Source organism: Oryzias latipes, chromosome 1 (assembly GCF_002234675.1).
Source record: "Oryzias latipes chromosome 1, ASM223467v1".
Classification (NCBI taxonomy): Eukaryota; Metazoa; Chordata; class Actinopteri; order Beloniformes; family Adrianichthyidae; genus Oryzias; species Oryzias latipes.
Genome location: NC_019859.2, coordinates 32,006,609 through 32,027,302, shown reverse-complemented (window position 1 = coordinate 32,027,302; position 20,694 = coordinate 32,006,609). Strand labels below are relative to the sequence as shown.

General features: G+C 39.8%; 1 protein-coding gene across 1 annotated transcript in view; it reads right to left on the bottom strand.

The window, feature by feature from the left end:
* sgcz (sarcoglycan zeta) overlaps positions 1-20,694 on the bottom strand; it is a 450,656-nt gene that overhangs the window by 138,586 nt on the left and 291,376 nt on the right. The window contains exon 3 of the mRNA XM_023960554.1: positions 8,056-8,157. Within this exon, the coding sequence (XP_023816322.1) occupies positions 8,056-8,157 (102 nt within the window). The remainder of the gene's footprint in view (positions 1-8,055; positions 8,158-20,694) is intronic.

The following is a 20,694-nucleotide window of genomic DNA, read 5'->3' as shown; positions in this document are numbered from 1 at the left end:
CAATGAAAACAATTATTCACGAGTACAACATTCTAGATAGCTAATGATCGTGCACAAAGAGCATGACCCAGCAAGTTCAGCCAGTTTCAGCATTCATCATGATCCCAGGACGAATGAACACGTCTGTTGCTGGATCTATAACTAGCTATGGGTTGGTTGCCAGCTATTTTTTGAGGACAAACAAAAGTTTTATTTAGTACCTCACAGCAAATAACCTGCTGTATGCAGGGTCTAAAATGAAAACTTGCCACTCGCCAATTGCAAACATTTTTATCTGTATGGCGAGTAAAGGTCTATTAGCCCCTAGTTTTCATGATTTTACTTAATTCTCCTCCTCTACTGACCACAGGCGAGTTACAAAAACCCACGCCATACAAGAATGCAACCCCCCCTTGTTGTTAATTCACTTTTGTGCAGCATTTGGAGGATGAAGCATCAGAACATGTGAGGATTTTTAACCAGATCCAGACAGAACTGGAGGATAAACCTGTTGGACTCACAGCAGCAGCATCAGGACGTACAATAAGAAGTGTTGATTTGGATACTGCTGTGTCGTTACACGCTGATGCTAGGATGCTGTGCTAATGAGCTGTTCAGTGTGCCACCAGTTTGTGACCACTGACTGGTTTAATGTCAGACAATATTTTCACGGACCAGACTTTAAGACTTGGCAGACAAATACAACATATTTATTCCATAAGATATTCGTAAAGAAAAAAAAGTATATATAAATATAGTAACAGACATGAATTCACTGTGAGTGAAACTTTATTTGCAGTGTTTTTTTGACATGACAGAGCTGCAACACCACCCTCGTGAGACTGTCACACAGCCTCTGTAGATGCCTTTGTCTTTACTGTCTGTGACACACTGTATTGTCACTGACACATTTTAATGTTTTCAGGCTGATTTCCCCCCCTGATTTTTTTTAAAAGTATAAAATTTAATCACCTGGAGGCAGAATTAGGAAAAAAAATGAATTTTTTTAGTCAATCTGCCCCTTTCTTTTCTAAGCATGAAATTGAGTTTAGAATTATGACAATATAGACATGCTAATAACAATTATGAATTACATTTATGCAATTTTAATTTTATAAATCATTTACGAAAATTATTTTCCTTATTTCCAGCTGGTTCAGACTACAGGTGACTGACAGCTCTCCATGCGGGGGGGGGGGGGGGGGGGGGTGTTAGATGGGGGCTTTTGTCAGTACAATGTTGTGCTGATTTGCTAAAAGAAAACTGTGACGGGGTCCCGCCGAGAAAGGATGCAGAGGAGCCAAGGTGAGGAGGAACTGCCTTTATTGCCGACACTGTTGCTACACGCAGGGCCATGCAGCACACAGCACACACTGTCACTCCTCTCTTCTCACCACCTGCAGTGCTCCCTCTTAAATGGGACGCCACGCCCACGGGGCGTTGCTCTCAATTCCCGTCCAGGTGGCACCACAGGTAGCAATCAGAAAATACAAAATACATCAATACACAAACAATAAAACCTAGTGTGGCCCCCCCTCGGCATCTGATGGTGCCACACCGTCACAAAAACTGACACAATTATCTTTGATTGGAAAAAAAAAAATCTTCATTGACCGTGTTACAAGTAAGTTTACTTCTCAAACACTGGTCCTTCGGGGGCTCCTCCTAGAAGTGTTTGAAGTTGTGTCGTAGATAAGCAGTCACAGGTTGGGGGGCACCATAGATGTCAACGATGATAGAGTAGAGGTTAAATACTAAATCCCACTTCTCTACAGCTGAAACAATGAAGATGCATATTAACGAAATTTATATATATTACACTTTTCCTCCTCCAGTCAATGCCCTACGCCTTCAGTGCCCGGGGGGTTTTCTCCTCACTGTGCAAACTTTTGTCTTTCAGATGTTCCCTACCACAGGAGATGAGATTGCATGCCGGATGGCCTGTTACCAAACATACAGTCAGATTATTTGGCAGTGTCTCCTGCCATGAACGTCTGCGATGTTTCTGTAACCCTTGTCTTCTCCTAGGCACTTTAACATTTAGACCCACTAGACAGTGCTCTGAACCTTTTTTCTTCAATGATTTGTGATCTTCACTGGTGTCCATGGATTACATGAAATCTTTCCACCTTTATCCACCTTTGTCATGGTAGGGAGAACACGTCAATGTAAGGGTGGGGTCATCTAAGATAGCACAAGGGTTAAATCGTGTTGGTGTGTTCATTGCTCAGCCTTTGTAAGATCCTAAAGACTTGTGAGTTAAGAGATGTAAAAAGTGAGAAGTACTTGAGGGTTTGCATCATTCGTGTTTAAAGCTCAAAAATCATGATGATAAATAAAAAAGCAGCAAGATGCCATAAATACACCATATCGTACAAAGTGTTGGTGTGATGTAACGTATCGAAGGTCTGTATGTGTTGTCCTTCAGCACTTGTAGAACTAATAGGAAAAAAAAAACAGCAAAGGAAGCTGTTATAAGATGTATATTTTCTAAAATTTTCCAGAAACTTGTTCAATAAATATTGATACTGTAAATATTGATAAAAATATTAAGAAAATGGTTCCTGATTTTAGGGTTACGGTCATGTTTTTATTTTTGCTACGCTTTGTTTTCCCATTTTCTGTTTCCCTCCAGTTAATCGCACAACAGGCTTTCGTTTTAACCAGTCATAGCTGTTTCATCAAATTTTACCCTCAGATTATTTAAGGAGCTTGATCTTCAGTATTTCAGTGCTAGGTCTTCGGTTTAATCACCTTTTTGTTTGGCATTCAAAACCTTTGTGTTCACGCATCGCTCAAAAGTTTTTGAGTCTGTTCTCAGGCTGAAGCCATGCTGAAAGTTCAACCAGCTGAACTTTCAACTGCTTGAATGTCAAAGAGCTGAAATGACCAATCGTGGACTCGAATTTGGTAGGGACGTCTGGGTAGCATCCTTTTCAAAACTATGGAAATACCAACCGTTTAAAAGCATATAAGAATTAATAATTGAGTTTTTTCTCTCCCTCTGGAATTATATGACACCAAGTCTTTCATATATTGGAATTGTGCTGTAAAAGAATACAAATTTTGCACCACTTCTACATTTCGCACCAAGCATTTTCCAACTGTAGGTGTTGGACAAGTAAGGTTATTGGCCGACGAAGTATGCATTACTTTTTAACGCACGCCGTGGAAGCCTGAACCGTCCAACGTGATAATGCACACTTCAAAGGCCATTAACCCGCTTATACCATGATCACTTACAAAAGAAATAAATAGTGACCAGTTTTTAGTCCTTAATTCTTGTTTTTTTTTTTTTCAATTTGGATCGCTTTTCTCACAAAAAGCGAACTATTTGTTAGGTGACAAATAGGCCGCATCGCACCGTATCACCGCTGCAATCAAGATTCAGCGATATAAAGTGATATATAAATGCTGATCTTTCCAATGGGTTGAATAAAACCTCAGTTTAGAGAGAAAGTTCACCTCTTACCGCTTGTTTTTGTCCAAATAATGAAGCAAAAGGTTGTTTTAAAGAAGCTGGCGCAGTGATGCAAAACATTTAAGCTAGGTGACCGGAATTTCTTTTTTCACCGTGCAGTTATCCTGTGGTATATCACTTTTTAATGCACACCCAGCAGCCAATCAGAATCGAGTATTCACCCGGACCATGGTATAAGCACTAGTAAACAGTAGAAAAGTAGTAAACAGTAGAAAAAAAAGACTGAAATATACTTTCATGAAACCGTGTTTGGCACATTCTTGAATATGCAACACATGCCCAGTGAGAGTGTAGCAGGAGACAGACTGAAGAAAAACACAGGAGACAAGTAACACAAAAAAACAAAACAAAAATAAAATGGTTTTATTTTTTAAACTGTTTTAATCCTTGGGATCAGTCTGGATTATTTCAAAAGATTGGGTAAAGCTGAGGAATATTAACATAGGTGAGCCCAAAGACATGAACATCATCTTGTAGTAGAGAAGACATTGGAGATAAACTCTACAACCAGATCAGACATCTCTGTACTGCACCACACCACAACTTCTATCCATTTATTTGGTTATCTTGATATCCCTGATCACGCTGCCCAACCGGCACATACATGAGTATGCGTAAACAATACACGATTCTCTTTTTGATTGCTTAAAACATTGATTTTGTCAAAATGTGAGATGTGCTAACTTTTAGGCTAATTTGCAAGCTGAACAAAGAATATTTGGCATTAAAAATTAAAATGTTTAAAAAAAGTATTCTGGTAGATTTTAAACAAGCTACATCTTATAACAGAACATGCCGACAGCATCATCTGCACTGCAGCGTTATTCAGATGTTACCCTGTTCTGTCAAATATTAACCTCAGACTACTTCATAACAATGGAATATTTAAAGCACACAAGGAGGCACAAAAAAGGTCCAGTGGTAGAAAATAACGTCAATTTGAAAGGGGCCATTTTATTTAACCTCACTTAATGTACAAGCGCAAAGTAATTATTAGCTGTGGATGCAGCCCTAAATGAAAACTTTACAAACTTGATGGGGTTTGCATGATTATCAGTAAGTAAAGGTCAAAAGGACTATTTTTTTTCAAAGCTAATAATATTCAATTTTCAAATCAATTTTATTTGTATAGCCCCAAATCACAACAACAGTCGTCTCGATGGGCTTCGAAGTAAAACATGAACTCAAAAGGATCAGCAATACAAAGAGTTCAATAGGAAAATACTAAAATAAACTAACAAACTGACTAAGCTATACTGGCATCTCTGCCCTTAGACCCCCCTTCGTGGTAAGGAAAAACTCCTAAAAAACCGGATTCCGGAAAAAACGAAGAAACCTCAGGGGTGCCCACATGAAGGAGGGATCCTCCCCCAGGACGGACAGGCGATTCACCAGAACTCTTAGAGAAGAATTAACTTATCTAACTCTACAACTCTAATAATCCTTTAGCACAGCTCGGCTAAATGTGAGCATGTCTCTGTCACAAAGTAACAGCATTGGCAGAATAAACAATAAAAACGGAACTACTTTTCTGTTTTACAGCAGTTCTTAGTGTACAAGAGCACCTTTGACTGTTTGTGCAGTTGTCACTGCAGTCCTATCGTTTTCCTCATTCTTGTGTTTCTCTGTGCAGGTTGGCTGAGGCTCTCCTGGGGGGCTCCGCCCTTTCTCCTATGGCTCTCCATGGAGCGGCACTCAGCTGCCTGCACTTCGGGTTAATCTGTTTGAGCTGTATTTAAGTAGTTCTGTTTCTGAACTCTGTGTCGGAGTGTAGCTTAGTTCCTTGCTCTAGCACATCTTGCTTATTTGGTATTTTGGTGTTGAGTTCTATTATGTTGTGGATTTTTCCCACCTAGAGTGGCACTTTTTGTTATTAACTTTCAGTTTTTCACTCTAGCTTGTCATCTGGGTCCTGATAACGCCACGACATGTTAAAAATAAAAAAAAATAAAAAATTCCAATAACTTATAGATATAGCATTGTGTTTATTTTAAGTGTTTAAGTGATGAGAAAGTCATACAGTTTTTTAATTTGTTATTTTTTTAGTTTATGCTATCCTTGTCATATGTGCATGATTAGGAAGTAAGCATGTAAAAAATTCATGAAATTTTAAGGCCAACAAAGCAACTACGCACATTTTGCGCATAATGCAGATAAAAATTGTTCATACGTGAATATACGTAAAAAAAGAGAAAAAAGTTGTGGTCTTTACATGAAATTTTCACAATTGGAACACGTTGAACCCACAGAGGAAGTACAAATAAATTACATAAAGAACAATTAAGTCAATGTAAAACATAATCTGAGCGTGATTATTGTACTATTTATAAGCAATTCATTAGTGATTTGTCAATTTCAAAATTTGAATATGATGTGTGCGCTAATATGCAATATAAAATCATACATTGGATGTTCATGCGTGAAAAGTATTTTAGACATACGCAGAACGGTCGTGGAAAGCCACAAATTTGCGTTTGCATCTCGCAAAAATCACGCACAGTTGCGTAAGAGTCACGTATTAAAGATCCGATGGCCAAAACTCCTGCGGACATCTGAGCACAACTATGGATGACGAAAGCAAGAAACTCTTATAAATTATGGATATCATTCATGTATCAAAAAAGACAGAAATTTCATATGTGGAAAATGTATGTAGCGTTTGTGTGACATGGCCTTTAAATCCGCAACATAAAATGATTCATTACTTAAAGAGCAGTACTGAAGCCACCAAAACAGCAGATAGAAAAAACACATTTATAAATCTGAGTGTGATCCTGGACACGTGTAGCCTGAGTCAGTTTACATATGTTTACATATGTGCAATGAGGCAGGATCATGTGAAGTTCATCCTTAGTTTCAAGAAAATGAACATAAAACAGCTGATTAAAAAAAGACATTCACATTAACATACATGTGGTATAAACGTACTTAGTTTAATTTTGTGTTTAGTGCTGGTTAAGTTTCTCTTTTAATTATCGCCTACACTTTTGCTGATCTTGTTGTATAAAGTGAGTAGTCAGGAAATTATGCTAAACTGGTCAGTCTGGCTGTTTGCTTGAAGACGGCAAAAGTAAATTTGTTCTATTATCAAAGGTGTCAGACATCAATCAAATGTTTTAGTCTTCTCACTAACACCTTTTGGTTAAACAAAGAGATTTGTTTTATACTTGTTTTAAATTGCTATCACCTTTTTCATATTCTAAATTTTGTATTCACCTTTTTCTTGTGAACTTGTTAAGCTTTCCAGATTGTGACACAATTAACACCAATAAATCCATCAATGAATCGATGCAGATGTATTTGTGATGTTCCTACATTCAAACACAGACAGTGCTTTTCTATAGTCAGGAAGCAATGGCAAGCAGTTGCATCATATGTGCTCATGCATCATTACAGATACACTGACCATGATGTGTCATATTATTCATGGCAGATATACCAAACACGTTTGAACACACCCCTAATGTTGACTATCTGGGATTCTTATTGATCGCTGATCATGGGTCCTCTTATACCTACAGTATCAATCGTACTTTTCCTTGTTGCTTGCATGTTTTTTTATTTGGTGAGCAAAATAGCAATGGCCACTTAGATGCTATCGTGTTGACATCGTGTTGACTGGGTCTCCCTGTACCTTGGAAATACAGTGTTGTGTCAGGAAGGGCATCCAACGTAAAACTCTGCCAAACCACCTGTGCCAACCAGTGAAAGGTGAGGCGACACCTGATTGGATTTGCCAAAAGGTGAACAATAAACAACTTAGATGCAATCGTGTTTTCAATGGTCACCCATCTTAATCACAGTGGCAGCTGAAGCAAAAAGCAATTAAGACCTTTATTAATGTAGTAGTAAAATCAAAGAAATCTCAAAGAATACTCAAACACCTAGTACAGGCATGTCCAAAGCCTGGCACATGGGCCAAATGCATTCCACGATTACATTTCTACCAGCCAGCAGGCTCCTGTCATAAAATTAATGTAGCCCCCAGCACTTCCTGAGAACTGTGCTTACGCTTTTTTTTTCCTTTTTTTTTTGTGTGTACGCTCTCTTGAATGTGATTTGCTAAATTACGTTACAAGTTCTTTTAACCCTGTAGTCACTTGAGCTTCAGAGTCTTAATGACCAAACAAGGGGAGAGAAGTTTCTGTGTCAAAACAACAGTGGTTAGTACTTCAGAATAAAATAACATTTGTTTCCTGTTTACTACGACGTTTTGGATCAACCAAGATTTAATGTTGACAAGAGGTTTTTTATTTTTATTTTATTTCTGGTCTTCAAATATGAAATTAACAATAATTGTGGTAAAAATGTATTCAAACAAAATTCTGTCCTATTTGAAGAAATGAAAAGTTACCATTGCAAAAAAAGTTTCATTAAATAGTTAATTTGCATTTATTGTTATTAAAAGCTTTCAAAAATTGCAGGCTGATTGGTTGGCCTTCGCATTTTCTCCACACCAAATCTGGCCCTCTTTGCATTATGTTTGAACCCCCCTGACCTAGTAGGATGAGAATCCACACCTAGCAATGAAGCCTTAAAGCTTTGATGATGTATGTTTGGAGCATCGGCCAGCATTCAGACAGACACGCTTTTACCTTACGTGACTGGATCTCCTTGATGTATAAAGGCAGTAAGAATTCTGATACTCCTTCCAGTCGGATTCCCTCCTTGGTGACTCGCAGATTTCCCATGCCATCCTTAAACAGGGACACAGAAAAAGAAAGAAGACCAATGTTTACAGAACTGCAAGTCAACCAGGATCATTTAGATTATGTTTCCATATATACTTACATACTTTGCATGTTCTCAGAAGGAGAGTATATTATTGAAATAACCTAGTAACCAAAAAAAAAAATAAAGAGTGCCAAGTCGAAATGTAGAGTCATGAGCCATTGAGTCATGTGTTTTTGCAAATAAAAAATAAAATAAAGAAATGAATATATTCCTTATTTCTTAGTTTTCCTCTAACTGGAGATTTTATTTTCAGACAACACATAACATTTTCCTACTTCTAAATACATAATTTTATTAATTTAGTTTCAAATGTTTTGGTTTCTGATCAAGACCACAGCTGAACAGTAGAAAAAGAAGATATATATGTACATATTCAAGTCAACCATCCTTTTTTTATTTTATTTTTTTCGTTTATTTATTTTTCTAACTTGTCCTGTCCAACACAGGTGTGTTGGACATATTTTGTTTTAACAACAGGGATTATCAATCTTCTGACAAACCAGAGGTATGTCTGAATAAACCCCTTTTGTAATCGCGGCCAAACTTCATTAATTTTAATCATATTGGAAAATCTTTTGTGTTGGACCAGACGGAAAAGGAAAGGAGTGGAGAAGAGAGAGGGATGTTCGATGGGGGATAGGAGGATGATCATAGAAGAGCGCCCACAGCCCCAGACGAGCATCCCCACCACCCAGGAGTTCTGGGCATCCCCCCACCCCAACCCCAGGTACGAGTCAGGACCCCCGGTGGGCGCCCTGAGTTCCAGGCAGCCACCCACCCGGCCCACAGTTGGTCCAGGAGAGAGCAAGGCAGGCGCCAGCCATCCCAGCCCAGTAGGAGGACCCCCTGGGGAAGATGGAGTCCTCAGATGTGTTGTAAACATTGCCCCACCAGGCTCGCCAACAGTTGGAAATTTGGCGAGGCCCAGCGCTCAGGGGCAAGGACCAGAACCCACACCACAGGGACACGGACACCCCCAGGCTCAGATGTGATGTGAAGCTCAGGGATCCCTCTCCCTGCGAAGAGAGAGGGCCACTGGTCCCAGGAAGCCAGCACCCAGGGAACACGGCTGCCATTGCCAAGGGCCCAATACCCCCCCCCCCACCAGGGATAGGGTAGGGGACAGATCGTCCGAGGTCCAACCTTCCTTGTGAAATGCATGTGGGTGTGTTTGTGAGGGAGTGTGTGTATGGATGTGTGTTTGTATTGGAGTGTATTTTTTGCGGAGTAAAGGGTGTGTGTTAAATTTGGCGGGTAGGGCACTGAGAGAACATCTTCTGATTACTCACAGTGATGTCCGATCACCATCCCCACCACGGACCCCTAAATGACTAAGTAAACCAAGTCAACCATTCTAATATGAAATTTAAAAAAAAAAGATAAACAGCGTTGGAAATTGTGCAACCAACTGTTTCAACACGACTCAAATTTCAAAAATAAAAAGACCAACCTTATTTCTGGTGACACTCAATTTACCATATGCAACATACTATCCTTTTTTTTCTACAGTGAGGCAAAACAATATTTAGTCAGCAAGCAACTGTGCAAGTTATCCTATTTTAAAAGATAAGAGAGGCCTGTAATTTTCATCATAGGTGTACCTCAACTATGAAAGTCAAAATGCGAAAACAAAATCCAGAAAATCCCATTATCAGAATCAGAAGCACTTTATTTGAGACAATTGTGCATTACCGTAGCAGTAAACATAAGAGAAAATAGAATAATATAAAAACAATAATATAAAAAAAATGTAGCAGTAATGTAAACAAATAAAGCGGTATAGTTTAAAGACTATTAACAAATTATTTGATTTTTAAAGAATTTATTCGTAAATCATTGTGGAAAATAAGCATTTGGTCACCTACAAACAAGCAAGATTTCCGTCTCTCACAGATCTGTGACTTCTTCTGTAAGAGGATCCTCTGTCCTCCACTTGTCACCTTTATTAATGCAACCTGTTTGAACTGGTTATCTATAGAAAAGACCCCTGTCCACAACCTCAAACAGTCACACTCCAAACTCCACTATGACCAAGACCAAAGAGCTGTCCAAGGACACCAGGAACCGAAATGCTGACATGCACCAGGCGGGGAAGTCTGAATCTGCAATAAGTAAGCAGCTTGGTGAAAAGAAATCAACTGTGGGAGCAATTATTAGGAAATGGAAGACATACAAGACCACTGATAATCTCCCTCCATCTGGGGCTCCCGCAAGATCTCACCCCGTGGGGTCAAAATGATCACAAGAACGGTGAGCAAAAATCCCAGGACCACTCGGGGAACCTCGTGAATGATCTGCAGAGAGCTGGGATCAATGTAATAAAGGCTACCATCAGTAACATGCTACGCCACCATGGACTCAATCCTTCAATGCCAGGCGTTTCCCCCTGCTAAAGCCAGTACATGTCCCAGCCCGTCTAAAGTTTACTAGAGAGATTTTGGATGATCCAAAAGAGGATTGGGAGAATGTTCAACGTTCAGATGAAGCCAAAATTGATTTTTTGGTAAGAACTTTACTTTTCATGTTTGAAGGAGAAAGAATGCTGAGTTACATCCATATCAACTGTAAAGCATGGGGGTGAGCCCATCATGTTTTGGGGCTGTTTTTCAGCAAAGGGACCAGGGGGACCTGTCAATGTAGAGGAAAGAATGTATGCGGCCATATGTAGTCAAATTTTGAGTGAAAACCTCGTTCCATCAGCAAGGGCATTGACAATGAAACGTGGCTGGTTGTTTCAGCATCCCAACAATCCCAAACACACTGCCCAGGTAAAGAACGAGTGGCTTCGTAGGAAGCATTACAAGGTCCTGGAGTCTCCTTCCAGAATGAGCTTTTCTGCTTGGTTAAGATTTTGGGGTTTGAAAACACCAATATGCACACGTGTATATATAAAATGCATGCAGTAATGAGTCAGAACAGCAGTATGCAATAGCCAAATATATTAATGAAATGCCCTCAGAAAAACACCTGAAATACATGGGCACCTGAGATATGTGATCATTAGATGAGCCTGCTATTTGACACACATACAAACACATACACATGTATGTTATGAGATGTTTTCTTTTAAATTCATGACATTGTGGTGCTGTAAAAGATCAAATTACAACAAAAAACAACTGGCTCTATGAAATTTTCCTGATATAACAGACTACCAACCAATACTTTTACACCAACTAGGAGTATTTTATTCAGTCTTGAACAACTAAGAAAGAACAAAACACAAGGACAAATTAAAGCCGCAAGCGGCGTTGTATGGCCCGCAGACGCAACCCGCCTCCACGCCCAACTCTACGCACCACCGCTGACCTCACCGCCCTCACAGCCCGCAAATTAAAAGCTAGTCAAGGCTGGATTTGCTAATTATGCTAACTATGCTAACTATGCTAATGTGGCTAAAAGTGCTAGCATAGCGATCAGCATCATCAACCGACACAGAAAAACACATCACCTAAAATGCTAATTATGCTAACTATGCTAGCAATGCTAATGTGGCTAAAAGTGCTAGCATAGCGATCAGCATCATCAACTGACTCAGAAAAACACATTACCTAAAATGCTAATTATGCTAACTATGCTAGCTATGCTAATGTGGCTAAAAGTGCTAGCATAGCGATCAGCATCATTAACTGAATCAGAAAAACACATTACCTAAAATGCTAATTATGCTAACTATGCTAGCTATGCTAATGTGGCTAAAAGTGCTAGCATAGCGATCAGCATCATCAACTGACTCAGAAAAACACATTACCTAAAATGCTAATTATGCTAACTATGCTAGTAATGCTAATATAGCTAAAATTGCTAGCATAGCGATCTGCATCATCAACTGACTCAGAAAAACACATTCCTCCATTGGTGAGAGCTACATGTCATAAGTTGATAAAAAACCTACTTTTTCCAAAATGGCGGCTTTTCTGTTCATTTTTTCTCCATAGCAACCATTTTATGTTTTTGTCCCCTTGGGAGGACGAACAGATTGACGTCAGTTTCGGACAAATCGGTAAAAGTAAACTTTTTGTTGTCCTTAGCAACAGTGGTTTTATGCTAACCACGCCCACATTCCTTATATGTCCATATCCAGTGTTTTTCAATGTATTCTGTTTCAGGCATTAATGCATGCATTCAATTTTCACTGTATTGTATTGAAATACATGGGAGTTATAACAGTGCGCCACTTTGCTAGCATGCCACGCGCACGCCGTTCAAAATCTACAACTTCTAATTCCAACATTTTTTCCACAGTAGCTTGCCATTGATGTCAAAAAAGTTTCGAGACAATCGATGAAAATTCCAACGACAAGTTTACGTTTGAATCTGGTGGTAAAGGTGTTTTTTATATAAAATTCAAGATGGCCGCCTTTTCCCGAGGTCAAAGGTCGACGAAACTCCAAAGGTGATTGTAGACTTACGCTAAGGACATGCGAGTCAAATTTCGTCAAAATCGCTCGAAAAAAAGTTCATTTTTCCATATTGTGTAAAATCGCGAAAAACTCTAAATGGCAGATTTTGGCACAAAATGGCCGCCAAACCGTAGGTCGTGTCGCCATCACGTAATGATTTCAAAACTTTATTTGGATATACCCGACAAAGTTATCTGGGTTTCGTTAGCCGATTCTTAAAAATAAAATCCGATTTTTTTTTTTTTTGCCGAGTCAGCACTTTTTTTTGCGATCGTTTTTTGTTTACCACGGCCACATTCCTTTATCGATTTTGTCGTATGTGATATCGTTTTGTTCAGTGTGGGCCAGGGAATCGCATATTTCAGTTTCAGGCTATTCCGATAAAATATGTGCGAGCTAGCTAAAACGGCGACGGTTGCGAATTCGCCACGCGGACGCGTTTCAAATTCTACAACTTCTAATTCCAACATTTTGTCCACAATTGATTGCCATTGATGCCCGAGAAGTTTGAAAAAGATCGAAAAAAATCCCTAGGACGAGTTTTCGTTTGTATCCGTTACTAAAGGTGCTTTTTTATGAAAATTCAAGATGGCCGCCCCTTGCCAAGGTCAAAGGTCAACAAAACTTCTTTGGCAGTTGTAGAATCGTGTTTTTGGCATGTGTGTGCAATTTCGTGAAAATCGCTCAAACAAAAGTATCGTTTTCCCATATTGTCAAAAAACACGAAAATCGCCATTTCTCTGTGTTTGCCACAAAATGGCCGCCAAGCCGTAGGTCGTGTGGCCATCCCATAATGATTTCATAACTTCTTTGGGATATCTCCAACACACGTGTTTTGGTTTCGTAACTGTATTTCGAAATATTTTTTTTTGGCCCCATAAGCGATTTTAGGCCCATTCATTTTTTTGACGGGAACGCTCGCCGTGATGTCATCATCGTGGGGGGGGTGATGTTCTCTTTGCCGAAAATTCATTTTCAATTTATCCTAGGTGTGTGCCAATTTTGGTGAGTTTTCGGGTATGTGGCGGGGGTCAAATTTGCGATCTACGGATCCGTTAGAAACGGGAAGAATAATAATAATAATTAAAGCCGCAAGCGGCGTTGTATGGCCCGCAGACGCAACCCGCCTTCCACGCCCAACTCTACGCACTACCGCGGCCCTCTCCGCCCTCACCGCCCACAAATTAAAAGCTAATCAAGGCTGGATTTGCTCATAATGCTAACTATGCTAGCTATGCTAATGTGACTAAAAGTCCTAGCATAGCGATCAGCATAATCAACTCTCTCAGAAAAACACATTTCCTAAAATGCTAATTATGCTAACCATGCTAGCTATGCTAATGTGCCTAAATGAGCTAGCATTGCGATTAGCATCATCAACTGACTCAAAAAAACACATTTCCTAAAATGCTAATTATGCTAACTATGCTAGCTATGCTAATGTGGCTAAAAGTGCTAGCATAGCGATCAGCATCATCAACTGACTCAGAAAAACACATTACCTAAAATGCTAATTATGCTAACTATGCTAACTATGCTAATGTGGCTAAAAGTGCTAGCATAGCAATCAGCATCTTCAACTGACTCAGAAAAACACATTACCTAAAATGCTAATTATGCTAACTATGCTAGCTATGCTAACATAGCTAAAAGTGCTAGCATAGCGATCAGCATCATCAACTGACTCAAAAAAACACATTTCCTAAAATGCTAATTATGCTAACTATGCTAGCTATGCTAATGTGGCTAAAATTGCTAGCATAGCCATCAGCATCATCAACTGACTCAGAAAAACACATTCCTCCATTGGTGAGAGTTATATGTCATAAGTTGCTAAAAAGCCCACTTTTTCCAAAATGGCGGCTTTTCTGTTGATTTTATCTCCATAGCAACCATTTTATGTTTTGGTCCCCTCGGGAGGACGAACAGATTGACGTCAGTTTCAGACAAATCGGTAAAAGTAAACTTTTTGTCGTCCTTAGCAACAGTGGTTTTATGCTAACCACGCCCACATTCCTTATATGTCCATATCCAGTGTTTTTCAATGTATTCAGTTTCAGGCATGAATGCATGCATTCAATATTCACTGTATTGTATTGAAATGCATGGGAGTTATAACAGTGCGCCACTTTGCTAGCTTGCCACGCGCACGCCGTTCAAAATCTACAACTTCTAATTCCAACATTTTTTACACAGTAGCTTGCCATTGATGCCCAAAAAGTTTTGAGACGATCGAAGAAAATTCCAACGACAAGTTTACGTTTGAATCTGGTGGTTAAGGTGTTTTTTATAGAAAATTCAAGATGGCCGCCTTTTCCCGAGGTCAAAGGTCGACGAAACTCCAAAGGTGATTGTAGACTTACGCTAGGGACATGCGAGTCAAATTTCGTGAAAATCGCTCGAAAAAAAGTTCATTTTTCCATATCGTGTAAAAACGCGAAAAACTCAAAATGGCAGATTTTGGCACAAAATGGCCGCCAAACCGTAGGTCGTGTGGCCATCACGTAATGATTTCAAAACTTTCTTTGGATATACCCGACAAAGTTATCTGGGTTTCGTTAGCCGATTCTTAAAAATAAAATCCGAAAAAATTTTTTTTTGCCGAGTCAGCACTTTTTTTTGCGACGGTTTTTTGTTTACCACGGCCACATTCCTTTATCGATTTTGTCGTATGTGACATCGTTTTGTTCAGTGTGGGCCAGGGTATCGCATATTTCAGTTTCAGGCTATTCCGATAAAATATGTGCGAGCTAGCTAGAATGGCGACGGTTGCGAATTCGCCACGCGCACGCGTTTCAAATTCTACAACTTCTGATTCCAACATTTTGTCCACAGTAGCTTGCCATTGATGCCTGAGAAGTTTCAAAAAGATCGATAAAAATCCCTAGGACGAGTTTTCGTTTGTATACGTTACTAAAGGTGCTTTTTTATGAAAATTCAAGATGGCCGCCCCTTCCCAAGGTCAAAGGTCAACAAAACTTCTTTGGTAGTTGTAGAATCGTGTTTGTGGCATGTGTATGAAATTTCGTGAAAATCGCTTTAACAAAAGTGTAGTTTTCCCATATTGTCAAAAAACACGAAAATCGCCATTTCTCTGAGTTCGCCACAAAATGGCCGCCAAGCCGTAGGTCGTGTGGGCATCCCATAATGATTTCATAACTTCTTTGGGATATCTCCAACACGCGTGTTTTGGTTTCGTAACTGTATTTCAAAATATTTTTTTTTGGCCCCATAAGCGATTTTCGGCCCATTCATTTTTTTTACGGGATCGCTCGCCGTGATGTCATCGACTTCGGGGGGGTGGCGTTCTCTTTGCCGAAAATTCATTTTCAATTTATCCCAGGTGTGTGCCAATTTTGGTGAGTTTTCGGGTATGTGGCGGGGGTCAAAATTAAGCTCAAAGACGCCGTTAGTGTGCAAGAAGAATAATAATAATTAAAGCCGCAAGCGGCGTTGTATGGCCCGCAGACGCAACCCGCCTTCCACGCCCAACTCTACGCACAACCGCCCTCACCGCCCACTTTTGATGATGGCTAGTCAAAACTTCATATGTTAATTATGCTAACTATGCTAGCTATGCTAATGTGGCTAAAAGTGCTAGCATTGCGATCAGCATCATCAACTGACTCAGAAAAACACATTACCTAAAATGCTAATTATGCTAACTATGCTAACTATGCTAATGTGGCTAAAAGTGTTAGCATAGCGATCAGCATCATCAACTGACTCAGAAAAACACATTACCTAAAATGCTAATTATGCTAACTATGCTAGCTATGCTAATGTAGCTTAAAGTGCTAGCATAGCGATCAGCATCATCAACTGACTCAGAAAAACACATTACCTAAATTGCTAATTATGCTAACTATGCTAGCTATGCTAATGTGGCTAAAAGTGCTAGCATAGCGATCAGCATCATCAACTGACTCAGAAAAACACATTACCTAAAATGCTAATTATGCTAGTTATGCTAGTTATGCTAACATAGTTAAAAGTGCTAGCATAGCGATCAGCATCATTATTTGACTCAGAAAAACAAATTCCTCCATTGGTGAAAGCTATATGTCATAAGTTGATAAAAAAACCACTTTTTCCAAAATGGCGGCTTTTTTGTTGATTTTATCTCCATAGCAACCATTTTATGTTTTGGTCCCCATGGGAGGACGAACAGATTGACGTCAGTTTCGGACAAATCGGTAAAAGTAAACTTTTTGTCGTCCTTAGCAACAGTGGTTTTATGCTAACCACGCCCACATTCCTTATATGTCCATATCCAGTGTTTTTCAATGTAATCTGTTTCAGGCATGAATGCATGCATTCAATTTTCACTGTATTGTATTGAAATGCATGGGAGTTATAACAGTGCGCCACTTTGCTAGCTCGCCACGCGCACGCCGTTTAAAATCTACAACTTCTAATTCCAACATTTTTTCCACAGTAGCTTGCCGTTGATGCCCAAAAAGTTTCGAGACGATCGATGAAAATTCCAACGACAAGTTTACGTTTGAATCTGGTGGTAAAGGTGTTTTTTATAGAAAATTCAAGATGGCCGCCTTTTCCCGAGGTCAAAGGTCGACGTGTAAAAAACGCGAAAAACTCAAAATGGCGGATTTTGGCACAAAATGGCCGCCAAACCGTAGGTCGTGTCGCCATCACATAATGATTTCAAAACTTTGTTTGGATATACCCGACAAAGTTATCTGGGTTTCGCTAGCCGATTCATTAAAAAAAAATCCGAAATTTTTTTTTTAGCCGAGTCAGCACTTTTTTTTGCGACCGTTTTTTGTTTACCACGGCCACATTCCTTTATCAATTTTGCCGTATGTGACATCGTTTTGTTCAGTGTGGGCCAGGTTATTGCATATTTCAGTTTCAGGATATTTCGATAAAATATGTGCGAGCTAGCTAAAATGGCGACGGTTGCGAATTCGCCACGCGCACGCGTTTCAAATTCTACAACTTCTAATTCCAACATTTTGTCCACAGTAGCTTGCCATTGATGCCCGAGAAGTTTCAAAAAGATCGATAAAAATCCCTAGGACGAGTTTTCGTTTGTATCCGTTACTAAAGGTGCTTTTTTTTGAAAACTCAAGATGGCCGCCCCTTGCCAAGGTCAAAGGTCAACGAAACTTCTTTGGTTATTGTAGAATCATGGTCTTGGCATGTGTGTGCAATTTCGTGAAAATCGCTTGAACAAAAGTGTCGTTTTCCCATATTGTGAAAAAACACGAAAATCGCCATTTCTCTGAGTTCGCCACAAAATGGCCGCCAAGCCGTAGGTTGTGTGGCCATCCCATAATGATTTCATAACATCTTTGGGATATCTCCAATACATGTGTTTTGGTTTCGTAACTGTATTTCAAAATATTTTTTTTTGGCCCCATAAACGATTTTCGGCCCATTCATTTTTTTTACGGGGACGCTCGCCGTGATGTCATCATCGTGGGGGGGGTGACGTTCTCTTTGCCGAAAATTCATTTTCAATTTATCCCAGCTGTGTGGCAATTTTGGTGAGTTTTCGGGTATGTGGCGGGGGTCAAATTTTCGCTCAAAGTGGAAGAAAGAAAGAAGAAGAATAAAAAAAAAAAAAATAATAATGAAACGAAGCAGAAACAATATAGAAGTTTTTGCGGTTAGGATTTCCTATGTATTTCAATGCGGCCTGTCTTTTACTATAGGCTGGGCATGTCTTTTTGGCTTTAAACCCGTCTTTTGAGGGCTTTTTGGGGCTTTTGTGGGTTTTTGTCGTCATATTTGCGACTACAATTTTGACGTTTGTGCGTTGGTGTTGTGCGTGTGTGTGTCTATTTTTGTTGCGTTACACAATTGTCGTCTCGTTGTGTGCTTTGGGCGACTTTTGACCCCATTTTTTGGCGTTTTGACGCGTTTTTTTGACGTTTTGGACTTTTTGAGTGTTCGACCCTCGTACCAGTTACAATATGGTCCTTGCAGTCTATGACTGCTGCGGGCCATAATAATGAAACGAAGCAGAAACAATATAGAAGTTTTTGCAGTCAGGCGGCCTATGTATTTCAATGCGGCCTGTCTTTTACTATAGGCTGGGCATGTCTTTTTGGCTTTAAACCCGTCTTTTGAGGGCTTTTTTGGGCTTTTTTGTGCTTTTGTCGTCATTTTTGCGACTACAATTTTTACGTTTTTGCGTTGGTGTTGTGCGTGTGTGTGTGTATTTTTGTTGCGTTACACAATTGTCGTGTCGTTTTGTGCTTTGGGCGACTTTTGACCCCATTTTTTGGCGTTTTGACGCGTTTTTTTGACGTTTTGGACCTTTTGAGTGTTCGACCCTCGTAGCAGTTACAATATGGTCCTTGCACTCTGTGAGTGCTGCGGGCCATAAATATTGGGTCCTAAGTGCTCTAATTTATTTTAGTGGTGAGCAAAAATCCCAGAACCACACGAGGGGAACTAGTGAATTATCTGAACCTCCTTCCATCAACAAGGGCATTGAAGATGAAACATGACAACAATCCCAAACACACTGCCCGGGTAATAAAAGAGTGACTTCGTAAGAAACATTTCAAGTTCCTGGAGTGGCCTAGCCAGTCTCCAGAACTCAACCCCATAGAAAATCTTTGGAGGGAGTTGAAAGTCCATGTTGCCCAGTGACAGCCCCAAAACATCATTGCTCTAGAGGAGATCTGAATGGAGGAATGGGCCAAAATACCAGCAACAGTTTGTGAAAACCTTGTGAAGACTTACCGAAAACGTATGTCCTTAAAACTCAAACTTAAGTTCACAAAACAAAGGGAGGAAGAAAAAGGATGACAAAGCAAATGACCTGACAAGACTGAACTGAACAGCAGACACTTAAAATACAACAATGATGATTAACTCAAATGGAGCCAGCAAATGAAACCAGGTGAGACTGTGAAAGAGGGAATCCTGAGAGCAGAATATTGCAAGAAACCAAGACAAATGAAAAACTAACAAAACCGAAGGGCATAATCCTCACATTGAGGCCAGAGCATTGTGTTCTCAGCTGGTGTTTCAACTGTAGCAGAGCAAAAAAGCAGCCGCTGTACCCTGTCAAATCAGTGCCGAGGAGGGTGATGTATGAGTGAGGTGTGAGGTATGAAGGGAGCATAGGTGTAACAACGACTCCGATCACAGGCTTTGTCTGAGTTCTGAGGACTTCACTAAGGAAGAACAAAAGCCAAACAACAGTTGGGAGAATTAGACCTAATATAAGTTAAGTCAAATTAATCAGTATTTCTTTATTACACATTACAAATAAAGCTTGCGTTTTTGGTTCACAGGTCCTGAAGTTGGGAGGGCTTGATTATTGCTTCATAATAAAAGTTTTTAGCCTATTGATACCTCGACTTCAGCTTCCTAGGTAATTTGTGAGGGAAGATAGGAGTGAGAGACTGACAGGCGGATTGGAGCGGTGTCTGCCATAATGCAGTCACTGTACCAGTCAGTTGTGGTGAAGAGAGAGCTAAGCCAGAAAGCAAAGCTGTCAATTTACCATTGGATCTTCATTCCAGTATTTGCCTATCTTCATGAGATCATGGGGTCATGACCCAAAGAATGAGGTCCTGGCTGATATGAGCTTCCTCCGTAGGGTGACTGGGTGCTTTTTTAGTTTTGTTTAGATCAGTTGAAATGTGAAAAAAAAGTGCATGATTTTCACATTCTGAAGTAGTAGTAATGCATTTTTCCTGTGGAAATTTGAGAAACTTAAATTTGAAGCAAATAACATGAAACATGTTTTTAAGGAGAAAATGTATCTCAAATGCTCAGACTCTACACACCCCCACAGTTCCAAATCTCCTACCAAGCCATATTGGATAGTTATGGTAGTAGAATTATACTGTCACACGAACAGGCAGACTGCTGGATCCAAATGCAGCAGGTTTATTAGCTCAGCTAAAAGTCATCAAAGCTAAATCAGGGTCAGGCAAGCAGGGGTCAATAGCAGGCATGAGATCATCAGAGGAGAGACAGGATAATCAGAATGCATGTGGCAGGCAAACAGGGACAACTCAGTATGAAAGCAGAATGGCACAAACAATACTTTGCACTGAGCTTCACTCTGTGCAGAGCTTAAGTAAACTGTGGTTGATGAATGAATGAGAG